Consider the following 13,259-nt stretch of genomic DNA (forward strand, 5'->3'; position numbering starts at 1 on the left):
AACATATAGCGTAGTGTTTGTTCGTTTTATTAATATCGGTTCACAAAGAAAAAATATATATTCAATTTAAAAAAAAAACATCTAAATATTTACTAGAAAAAAATGTCGTCAAGTCGATTTGGTTGAATCATTGGTTAACTAGGTTAATCATAAATCTCAGAAAAATAGATAGGATAGATTGATTAAAAAATAAAACTGATTTAATTAAAATTAAAATATTTTATTTATATTTGGTACTACAAAAAAAAAAAATTTAAGTGTTAATTTTTTTTATTAAAATCTTTTATTTAATTTCACTTGTATGTATGAATGTATGTCCTGGAATCTTGCAATCAGTATTACACCCACTTCCACTGAAGCTATGGAGCTGAAAGTTGGCACACATATTTAGGCTCGATGACAATGCACGATTCATGAATTGCTGCCATATTCAATCCAATATGGCGGACGTTACAAAAAAAATAAAATTTTTGAATTATGTACAAATGACACTTCTAAATATTCTAGTTCTCTGGTTCACAACAATTACATTTTTTTTATACGACTATTTTTTTATTATTAAAATTAGTTCATACATAACTTTAATTCCTATTATAAACAAAATCGATAAAATTAAACTCTTACGCAATATAAATAGCTTCCGTGTTATTCGACTTTCTTTATTCTGTAAAAAATTTATATATGTTAGTAATTATATTTTTAGTAATTATAAAAGTATGTATTTAAAAAATATGTATCTAAATATGCCCCATAGTACTTTTAATGAAAAATATCAAATTGCTTCGAGTTCATGGGGATCGAATGTAGTCACTGTCACTTGATTTTATTCTACCTTTCACCAAATACTCTATCATAATATTTGAAGAACAGCTCGAAAAATCTGATTCTATGCGAACTGATTGCACATTTTTTCTAATAGATGTTATCAATATTCATAATTTATTAAAAAAATATATGTTTACTAATAATACTCTTACCTTTTAATATCGTTCATATGTATGTTCGGCGCTTAATTTATATAAAAGTTTTTTAGTTTTCCTCACTCGTTTCACTTTATTTCCCATATTTACAAAATTAAAATTTATAACAAATAATATAATAAAAAACAAGTGCCTAATTATTACTACACTATTTTAATTTAATATATTTATTTACAAGAAAGAATAATATTTATTATAAGAAAACATGAAACAATGAATTTACAATTAAAATGACAAAAAAAAAATATCTCGTAACGTAATGATGCGGCGAAAAGTTCGACACGTCTATTTAGCATCTGTACCCTTAGTACGAGTTTGACAGTTAACTTCAAGTAATTTACTTTCGGTTTTCTCTTCATACAAATCCTATCAGCGCCCCAAGCGTAAACGCAAAGGAACTAAAATCGGTAGTAACTTAGTAAGAGTTTTTATAATTAACGTTATCGAGTTTGAAGTCGAAATAACGGGCGGTTTTCGACATTTTGGTGGTACGAGTAACACTTTTGACAGATTTACGCATGTAAATTGACGTTTTCGTTAATTTCTTGTCGAGTTTGAACTCACTTGATTTATTTAGGTGAGAGCAAGTGAAACTACATTTTAAAAATTAACTATTAAGCGTGTGAGGCAATATTATGCTTGAAGACTAGCTACAACCGTTATGGTAGCCTTTTATAACAATAAAAAGCAACGAAATTAAATTCTGCGGTGAAATTTATCTTCAATTAGCCGTATTTTAAACTAACATATTTTCTTGAGAATTGCCTTAGAAAAAAGTTAATAAGTATTTGTGTTAACATGTGAAGAAGAAATGAATAATAAATATTAATTTATTTTAAATATATTTACAAATATGATACGCAAGGTGAGTCTAAATTTAAAATTTATTTTCAAATGGCATCCTAGCACGATATTTAATTAGATTGAAAATAAATGATAATTGTATAAAATAATTTAATTTAACTATCATAATGCCATTAAATTGCATAAAGTAGAGAACAAAATATTAAAATAAAAGATAAAATTGTGATATGTATATTGTTTAAATGAGTATTTTCAAAAACAATAAAAATATTATTTTTTTATATTCATTGGTTTATGGCAGTTGGGAATGCTTTGAAGATATGATGGGGATCATGCATAGTATTATTAATTAACTATTATTCTTTAGTGTAATCATTATAAAATAAAATAAATATATTTTTCAGGCTATCATTGTATCTATCCTTTATTTGGAGCAGATACGCTATTAATGATGATTTGTTGCAGACAACATCGAAAAAACAAGTGACCATGCAATCTACATTTCTACATAATTTCCTATTTATTTAATTCAAACAATAAATATACTAAAAAATGGATTTGTCTCTATTGAACATATGGTTCCTATGATTTTATAAAATGTAATTGAATTTAGAATGATTTAAAATTTTTGCAAAATTATATAAGAAACATCTATACATATATATAAATACTCTTCACTATTGTGATTTGTTATGAATACTCTAATAAATAATCAACTTCAAAAACACTCTTATTGCTTAGTAAAATACTATGTTGTTGTTATTTATACTTTTTCAATAATTGGGTATATTAAAACAGACAATTAAAACTATTAACTCTTCATTGTTTAATTGAAATAAAATTTTTATGTACATATGTAGTACATACAATTATATTTTAGGAAAAATAAAACACAAGTTATGAAATAATTATTATTTGTTTTAAATATATTAAACTATATTTTTATAACATAACATAACATAATCAGCCTGTAAATTTCCCACTGCTGGGCTAAGGCCTCCTCTCCCGTTGAGGAGAAGGTATGGAGCATATTCCACCACGCTGCTCCAATGCGGGTTGGTGGAATACACATGTGGCAGAATTTCGTTGAAATTACACACATGCAGGTTTCCTCACGATGTTTTCCTTCACCGCCGAGCACGAGATGAATTATAAACACAAATTAAGCACATGAAAATTCAGTGGTGCCTGCATAGGTTTGAACCCGAAATCATCGGTTAAGATTCACGCGTTCTAACCACTGGGCCATCTCGGCTCTTAACTTATTTTTATAAAGGTTATTTTTATAAAGGTTTAGATGTAGCATCACACTGGAAAACTTTTAAAAAACCGGTTGGTACTAATGAAATGCACCGACGAAAGAACACAATTATTTCTGCTTAAAGTTAAACTTGACAGACCTAGCTGCTTATACTGAACCGACGGTTTTTACCTATGTCATACAGGCACACCATCGTGTTTTAGGTTACGTGAAATACGGATTAAAAATAACGACTTTTAATTTTAATATAATAAAACAAAATAATGCTTTTATGATTCAAAATCAAAATATTTAAGTATATTTCTTCTACATAAATTTCAATTTTTAACAAATTTCATAATATATTTTCGCTGCCGAAGCACCTGTCGCCGCGCGTACTGGACATTAATTAGGAAGAATAAATACTCATACCATTTGCTCCCCCGAACATTCAGAGAATCGTGAACCAAAACAGAGTAAGCCTCGAAATATGTCTTCCTAACAATTTAAGCAATAACATTTGCACTAGTTCACACAAATATTACGAAATTATAAAAAAAATACTTTATTCAATTAAATATTTTAATCAATAAATAAAGAACTATAACTAATCACTAAACACATTAATAAACAATTTGTCCGTTACATCCACAATTGCTGGCCACACTCACCATGCCACCAGCTGGCACAGTACCTTCGAAGGTTACAAAGCCAATTACAGGTACATTGCCAGTCACGGATGTAGCACCGGCCACTGGTAGCTCTCCTCCTACAGCAACATCACCGTATCCGATTGGAGAAACTCCAGATATTGGCAAGCCAGCAAATGATAAACCGTTTACACCCGCAGCGACGCTTTCGGCTGCAGCATTGATGGCAGCAGCATTGTTACCAGCAATAGCATTTACAGCAGCAGCATTAGCTGTGGCTGCTATAGCGTTACCAGCAATAGTACTGCCCATAGGATTAACTACGCCGTTATTAAAACCCAAACCATTTCCATAAGCTAAATTATTAGCGATTCCGTTCGCTGCGAGATTGGTTGCTGCTAAACTATTTGCTGCCAGTCCGTTGCTAAATGCAAGATTGTTTCCAAATCCTGCGCCAAGCCCTACTTGGCCAAATGAACTCTGAAATTTAAAAAAAAAACTTGACCTAAATTACGAAAAAACCTCAAGAATTTCGAATGAAATATTACGTTGTCCAATATAAATAGTTATGTTGACGGGTGAAGGAGCCACCTGACGTCATCGGTCACCACCCATACACATTGGCGCTATTGAGAAATATTTACCATTCCTTACATCAACTTTGCGTAATAACCTCACTCACCCTTCAAACAAAACTAAGTATCGCTGTTTGGCTTAAGAACATGTGACTAGTGGGTGGGACCCTCCGGGAAGGACTTGCATAAACACCTACAACCAAGTATATTTCTACTTTGCTGTTTTATAATTCTTGTGTGATTATATCCACACAATATGCAATAATTTACCTTGCAAATGCCAATGAAGAAACAAGTCACTAAGAGTCGGGACATCTTTCCGGCAACAGTTTCAACAACAGAGTACGTCGCTATATGATGTATTTTGACTTATAAATTGTTTAATATCATTAAAAACCAATCGTTTCCCAACGCAGTGTTGGACGTGACGCCACGAGGAGCAGATAGTGTTATCGTTCGTGAGATCTTAAACGATTTCAACTTTCGTTATCTCTACGTAGATATAAATCTTTCGTATTGTGTAGGAAAAAGCTACACAGTGGATCGATACATTTATTGTAACCATTCAAATAAAAATATCCTTTTTTTACAAGCATTTTTATAAAAAGTCTGCATACAATAAAATCGACCAAGCGGCCTCTCCGAATGAAGCCAAAGACGACTCTTGACTTATTTTAATAACTTTAATTTATCGTGCAATGTTTGTTAGTTTTTTTTAAGACAAAGTTTATTTTCTCCTTTTTAACTACATTTCAGATATTCTGTGAGCACAGGCTCGATTTTATCGCAGCCCGCGATCATGGAAATGGTACAATATAATATATGACGTTGACCATAGTAATTATAATAACATTTAAAGTATAATGTAAGCTCATCAAAACAGCATGTCAAGGTTGGCTGATAATATAATTAGGTTCTTATGGAGTATCGTTGCAGCAACAGATAGCTGTCCTCGTTAACCAGACCTAATTTCTTTATGAGTGAAAAAGATGACAAATATCCAGCTATTCATCTTTATATGATGTTGGAATTATAAGTCGGTAAAAGAGATGCGTCTATAAGCTATTGCATAATATTGTCAGAATTCATAAAAATATCAAATTTTATGGCTTTCAAATTGCTACGGAAGAAATGTTTCTGCCAATTGATAAGCTTAAATCTTTGTTGAGTTATAGACGTGAGTGCACCGTTCTAACTTTTTAAGTGTAATGAGACTAATTCTTGTTATAGTTTGAGCTTTGGTAGACGGTAACGCTATTTGCTTAATGACTCGTAGTTATTCTGTTGAATGATGTTCTGTTGATATAAATTGATGATGTACTCGTATCTGTGAGCTCTTAAAATCGTATCTTCAACAATATATTTTTAACAATAGAAGTGTTAGCTACTACTTGCCTTGCACGGAAGCTTAATTTTTTTTGTATATCAACCGAGTCTACGTTTAGAATTATTTTGTCGGCAGTAATCGTTCGCCTAGTATTCGTCTAGCTTCACTATGGCTTACTATCTATCTGGTATCGCTTCTTTTACGTTACGTTAAGTTACGTTTATAAGAGATGAAAATGTTTTGATCCATCCATGGACAGAATTTATTATGAAAGTGAGTAATTTCAAATCAACAGGACCTCATTTAAAATTATTATGTCTATCGAATCTTGTTCTATAAGTTTAGCGCTTTATATTAGAATACAAAGGAATAAGATTTTAAATTAACATGGTTATTTTTATTACTAACAGTATTTAAAACGGGATATTTACCATGTTTTTTATTTTTATTTGGTGGAGCTCGATATTTCGACATTATCTACGAATGTCTCTCGTGAACAAGACAATAAAAAACATGGTAAATATCCCGTTTTAAATACTGTTAGTTACAAAGGAATAAGTCATACTACACGAAAGAACAGAAACTTATTTATTATAAAGATTCTATCGATTTTATCGCTTTCTAAGTAATATTTCTTAAATTGAAATTCACTATATTTCTGGTTCTGCGGGTATAGGCTGGGGGTTTTTTGTAGATTTCAGTCGTCATATAGAAATTCCGTTGCCAAATAACGTCACGCGGAATACGATTATAAGATCTTCTTACATTTGCCGTTACAATGATCTTAGCAATTAATTATTAGTTTTATTAAAAACTAGTCCTTCATAATGTACGGGATTTATTTTCATTTCATCAAAATTAATCTGTGGCGCTCAATTGACATGCAGTTCCTTTACATTGTTACATGCAGTCTCTCTTAAAACTTCTTTCCATTAAAGAATTAGTAATTTCACATTTTTTTAAATTAGCTTTTAGAGGCATATTGAATGCTTTCTGAGACCCCACATAAAGAGTTAGTGACCCTATGCAGTCGAGTAACAGGAGTAATAAGTTTGTGTTAGTTCCTTGTACTAATGCTACGAGTAATATATTTTCTCACAATGTTATCTTATATATTAATAGCGTGAGCCGATTTTTGTCCCAGTGATTATGGGACGATAGCAGCACATAAAAAATGGTCTCATTTTGAAGAGCTCCAACCGTAAATGTGCAGAAAAATAAAAAGGATTCTTAATTGCAATTTACTAAATTTTTACGATTTAACAAAGAATTTTATAGAGCGTAATTCTTTACTAGCCGGTTAGAGAGTGGTGCTATGGTTGTATAAAAAAAAACAAATATGAAACATGCAAATAGACGTCGTCATTATACAATAAAATTAAATCAAAACAAGACCCGCCATAGAATTCGAAATTTGTAAAAATCTGTCGAATAGACGCGAAGTTTCGCCAGCGATCTCCGAGTTAATATTTATCCATACATACATAACATAACAACATTTCATGTATTGATACAAATTTACGCCTCAAAGATTCTTCAGCTCTTAGATCATAGATTGCGTGAATAGCCCACCTCGGCAGCACTCGTTTCGTATAGATACCCCAAAGCATATCACCGTGAGACATTACGCTGTGAAAGTAAATGAGCAGTTTTATTGGTCCTTCCCTTAGGTCTAATTCACTAATTGTTCATTATTATTTCATTTCTTAATTAATGGTATTTCTAAATAAGATACATACTTATTTTCTACATCGGGTCCATTAGACATGGTTCTATTCATGAATCTAGAATTACAAGTATTGTTTAGTTAGCGGATGATATTCTTAATGTTTTAGTTTTTTGATGTCTCTATGTCGTATCGTATGTATCCTTCGTTAGGAGATTGCATGGTTATAAAAATATAAATTTTGTAAAAAATAAATTTAAGAAATAATCCATTTTGTACTAAAACTGTGAAAAAGAGCGATGGAATATCCTACACGAGGTGTACTCTGTAACTGATACTGCACTGACTGAAAAAAATATACGAAAGACGAAGGCCGAAGATCAGATTCAGATGGAATTGCTGGCCGAGAGAAGCAAGGAAACCAGTGAGCAAACCCGCCCGATTGTCAGATGATTTCAGAATAACGGCAGGATCTGTGAGAATTGGTGCGTGAAAGAAGAGACCTTTGTCTATCAGTGGATTAAAGTGGGCTCAATAGGATATTAATGACTAAAACTGTAAGCAATGCGTTTATGCATTTATCAATCTTTGGGATACGCAGCTTGAGACGTGAAAACGCGTATACCGAATTAGTGGGAAAAAACTATTAATCACTGGAAAGGATATCTAAATAATACGCCGCATATTTATTACTATTTAATTTATCTTAATCTAGTATAAATAGTTATTATTTAAATTTTACAATTAAATTAAATTAAATATATCAATCAATAGTCTGCCTTCCACAGTTGTAGTTAACCGCTGCGGAACCCTCTGTAGGTAGGTTACCGTTAACAGCTACTGTCCCGTAGATTGGTATTTGGCCATTAACGGCCACCGTACCGCCGACTTCTAAAGCATCACCCGAAACTTGGATTCCGAAGCCTGGATTGCCAGGCGATCCACTTGTAATAGTGAAAGCATTGCCAAGATTGAAAGTTGCCATATTACCATTAATTCCGGCTAAATTAGCACTCGCTAGAGCTGCTAGATTGGCATTCGCTGCACCATTTGCTAAGTTGGCGTTGGTGATCGCGTTGGCTACTTCTTGATTGGCGGCAGCGATTGCTGCATTTTCATTTATCGCATTAGCAAATTGTGTATTTGTTATAACGCTCGCCATTCCGTTTCCAGCACTGAGTGGCATATTTGTTATCACCCCGCTTGGAGATCTCGCTAATCCAATGTTATTGGAATTAGCGATTACGTTTTGGGGTTGAGCAGCAGAAACAATATTAGAAGCTGCAATGCCATTCCTTGGCATGTATGAAATACTTTGAGCGAAAGCGATCTGCAAATATAAAAAAAAAGATAATGAATTATGAAAATAATAATTGATATATATAGGAATATACTCCAAAAATAATTTGCAGGTTATTATTAATATCTGTTACTTATTTTTGATTAGATTTCCAGAAAAAACTTATTCAAAACATGCTTTTTTTATAGAATTGTTTTGACTATATTTCAAATACAGACTCATCAATTTGTTATGTAGAGTCAAGTCACAACCAACAATTTAATAATATTTGCTGAAAATAACTTATATGTAGTTGTCGTATATCTCACCTGAATGAAAATAAGTGAACTTAAACATCCAAGTAGAAACATTTTGATCATGAATAAGCAATTACGATAATGATAAAACTTTTACTCGCCATCTTTTATATCGAGTCTGTTGTGGTCTGCTGTCGCCATCGCGCGTGACTTTGGTCAAGAAACTTTTCTTTAATTTAGATAAGATTACATAATCGCTATCTGATTTGCGTTTGTTATCTTGACATTCGTTACATCAAATTATGTGATTGAAACTATTTAGTTAATTCTGTTTATTATGTAATTAATAAAAAGTGGCGGCAATTTTTATCTGATCGAAATCGAAATGATATGTGTTCCTATACGTTAGACGACCTCTAGTCCTTCATTAGATACCAAAATATATTTTAAGATGTTTTCACTGGTTAACACTGGTTTATGCTTCTATTGCCAGTAGAGTCGGCGCTAACCCTTTTCGAAATGTACTAATAAGCTGACAACCATAACCGAAAGTACTGCAGGCAACACAACCTTCATCCTGTAAAAAAATTATGTGTTAAGTTTACTTGATCGTGGGGCAAACACGCCCACTCATCAGATATTCCACCGCCAAGCAGCAATACTTTTGTTGTGTTCCGGTTTGAAGGGGACCCTTCCCCCTCAGCCTGTGTATCTACAGGAACACAAGGTACATAACCTCTCAGCTCTAAGGTATGTGGCGCCAACGGCTTTGGTAGTCACTTAGCTCTATATTTACTTACCATCAGGTGGACTATTTGCCAGTCCGCCAACTTATATTATAAAAAAATGTCGCACAGCCGGGTGAAGGGCTCCTTTTAAGGAGAAGGGGTGATGCTTGAAAGTTGTGTTCGATATTATAAAAAATCATGAAGATGATAATTCTGTCAGATTTGGACTGAACTGAAATGAAATGTCAGATGTGTTCTATCAACTCGGGCATCCTATTTTTGTTTTATTTATTTATTTATTTTCGGGAAACAAACAGTCCAATAGAACAGTAATATGAATCTTAGCTCTCGATCATAATTAGATTAAATAATAGTGTTCTATTAACAACTATAAAGAATAACTGGCTCTGGTTATAACTACTGAGTTTTTTGCCGGTTCTTCTCAATAGAATCTACATTCCGAACCGGTGGTAGTTTCACTTGCTATAGTCTGTTAAATGACGATTCAAAAGTGCTCGTAAAAGCCTACTCGAAGAAAGTATATTTTGATTTTGTTGAATCTACATTAAGTGTTAGTTAAAATTAGAAATACAGATTATTTTCGTAAAAAACGGTGAAAATCATTGAAAAGACACGATGAGAAGACAAAATAAGTAAACTAATGATACTTAGTTTACGATTTCTCAAAGTTAATAGATGTTTTTTGCGGTGCGGGATTCGGTATTCGTTTCTGTAAAAGGTTTCACCGTTATTTTTAACTTGGCCAAAACACATCGATAAATAAAGGCATATTACTCAATACAACATTATATTAAGATAAAAAGGCTTGGACTTAGTATTCGTTGACATCTAGGCAGTATATATAAGAAATAATGATACTTGGGTAGTACTACTAAGTGTTGAAGGTGCTTCTCGGTAGGATCTACTTTCCGAAGCAGCTCTACATTTAAATTAACGCTGTACATGACGATTTAACGATGCATTCATGAGCCCACTTGATTAAAGAATATTTTGATTTTGTTGCCAATTATATAATTTTGTGAAATTGCGATTTAAAAATGTTCGTAGGAGCCTATTTGAATAAAATATACAATTATATTGTTACTTTTTATATACTTCCTTAATTTTGTACTCAGCGTGTTAGTTTTATCAGCAATTACGTTTATTTTATATGTACAAAAGAAACTCGTTCGGATTGGAATAATTTAATTAAAATTTTTGTCATACAGTTTGGTTTAATAATTAAGAAAAAAATCTAATTACAAAAAATACCAACAAATGATTAGATTATCCAAAAGAAGGTGGAAATAATTGTATTTACATTTAATGTATTTCTGTTTAATTAACATTTGAAAGTGAGTGTTCATACAAGTATATTTTGAATTAAATATTATTTTTAATTTAATTAAACAATTTCGTCTAAATTGATCATCATCATCATCATCATCATCATTTCTTCCCCTTATCACGTTTGGACCCCGCACCGTGTGTTTTGTCTTCCATCCGTCCCCCTCTATAGCCGGTTACTTCCTCCCTGCACGCTTCTCAGACAATCCATGTTGACTTGACCTCGACGGTATGTCATGGATTTTTTTTAAATACTCGTATAGTAAATGGATTGTATATTTGTGTAAAAATATTAAACGATTTGTTTAATAGCCTAAGACGAAGCGACACCCTCTGAATGTAAAGAGTGTATTCTTCTCTGATTATATTTAATGCGGCAGAGTCATCGCATTTTCCACTTCTTCTTGTGGTTCCTTTATTTGAACTTAAAAACTTTTACAAGTTATGACAACAGAGCCCTTAGCGGGCACGTATCCATTAAAAGTGATATCACCACTCGATCCTAAGACACCATCGACAACGGTCGTGCCAGCTATTCGAACTTCATTTCCTGATACGACAATATAGCCACATTCTGTTGCCTCCTCTTGAGGGTAGCTCGGCACAGCGAGATTAGGGATCGGTGGAGAAACTGGATTAAAGGACCAAGTAGGGTCGGTGGGGGGTGTAGCTGCTGTGACTGGCTGCAGCGCAGGAATGGAAATAGAAGAGATACCTTGTGTAATTGGCGACGATTTAGCACGGAGGATTATGGGTATTATTGACCTAGGAATTTTTGAAGACTCGGCCGGAGTGACCAGCATGATCACCAAAGGTCCGGGTTCTGTGGATGCTGAAAATAAAATATATTATGATTGTCATTATGATTGTTAGATGGTCCCGATCACATGATGGGTAAAATAATGAGACATAACTCATGAACGTTTAGGGACAAAAGTTGGTGACCACTCACCATCAGGTGGCCCAGTTGCCCGTCCGCCTACCTATTACATAAAAAAAGTGTATTTAATAACTTTTTATTTTTTTAGTTCCAAATCTTCTTCTTAACTGGAGAGGTGACTTTTGTCCAGTAATGGATTATTTACTTTTCTTTAGATAAAGTACATAGATTAAGACATGAAATATTTCTTTATAATACTTACGTCGACTCCTGGCAACGATAGTCACAGTACCAGATGCTCGAACTTCACCATCAAAGTTCACAGCTCCAACTACGGGTACACTACCATCAACAGTAGTTGTACCAGTGATCGGTATTTTTTTTGATGACAAATTCACTTCCCCCAAACCGTCAGATATGTATGGAGGATTCACCATATCGACCTGTTGATAAAAATGTAAAAATACTTCAACGATTATTTATTATTATTGTTGTTAAACTAAATCTTCTCAAACCTCGAGGTTCAATGATATATATTGCGAGGCATTGTCTCGCAAAATAAAGTAAAATTTTCAAGGAAAAGTAAGGTTTACAGTTGAGTTTAAAGAATCTGGAGAAACTCTGACTGCTCCTGTCCTTGTGAGAGTAAATTTGCTTTCTTTGCAATATTTGTACTTTCTAAAACATTGTTCCAACGTGAAAGCTCGATTGGGATACGCTTTGTAAATAAGACGATGCTATTGATGCTTGAAATCGTTATCGTTTAACATAAATGAACAGATCACCGCGTTTCTCTGGCGTTCATAATGACAACTAATATAACTTTAGAGAAGTTCAGATAGTTTTATACTTCATCTTGTTTTTAGAGGTAAGGGACAGCATCATGAGGCAACTCGCGTGGGTCGGTTGAAATTCTTCATAAATTTTTATTCATCAAAAAGGTTTTACATTTACTCCTCTAGTGCAAAATTGACATTTATAGACTAATTCATTTATAACGACTATAATGTTTCTTAAATTTGATTAAAAACTATAATCTAGTCACTCACGGCTGAAGGGTATTCCTTATAGTTCTGTATGACATGACACAGAATTTCCTGAAAATAAAAAGAAACATTACAACATGAAGAAACACATAAAACCTTGGACATTATACGTAATGGGCATTCAGCGGCAGCTGATGTGTGCCAAACGTGAGTACCTAATATTGAACAGGTTCTGAGATGACCCAATGCTTGGAACACGATAGTCTTGTGTAGTGTATTAAGGGATTGTCACTTATATATTTTTTTGAATATCTAATATGCACACAAACAAAGCCAGTCGCTTTCATAAAACATAATATTTTAAGAGGCGTTATCAAAATACTCAAACATAAATACGAAATATAAAAATTTCGACTTACTTTTCCAAAAACAATTTGGCCGAGAATTATCAAATTCAAACAAAACATCGTTTAAATCGTAAACTAATTTGGATTCGTTAATTATTTGTTTATTATTAAAAACAATATTACGAATACGTGA

General features: G+C 32.8%; 2 protein-coding genes across 2 annotated transcripts; both read right to left on the bottom strand.

Annotated features, from left to right (window-relative positions):
• Positions 1-3,573: 3,573 nt before the first annotated feature.
• LOC113395376 (uncharacterized) lies at positions 3,574-4,646 on the bottom strand. Its single transcript, XM_026632976.2, has 2 exons — positions 4,520-4,646; positions 3,574-4,154 (listed from the first exon to the last, which is right to left on the bottom strand). The coding sequence occupies exons 1-2, from the start codon at positions 4,562-4,564 to the stop codon at positions 3,648-3,650; spliced, it is 552 nt and encodes a 183-aa protein (XP_026488761.1). The 5' UTR covers positions 4,565-4,646; the 3' UTR covers positions 3,574-3,647.
• A 3,359-nt stretch (positions 4,647-8,005) lies between these two features.
• Positions 8,006-8,428, bottom strand: LOC113395375 (uncharacterized). Its single transcript, XM_026632975.2, has one exon. It carries the CDS (start codon positions 8,426-8,428, stop codon positions 8,006-8,008), a length of 423 nt encoding a protein of 140 aa, XP_026488760.2.
• Positions 8,429-13,259: the final 4,831 nt, after the last annotated feature.

Source organism: Vanessa tameamea, chromosome 28 (genome assembly GCF_037043105.1).
Source record: "Vanessa tameamea isolate UH-Manoa-2023 chromosome 28, ilVanTame1 primary haplotype, whole genome shotgun sequence".
Lineage (NCBI taxonomy): Eukaryota > Metazoa > Arthropoda > Insecta > Lepidoptera > Nymphalidae > Vanessa > Vanessa tameamea.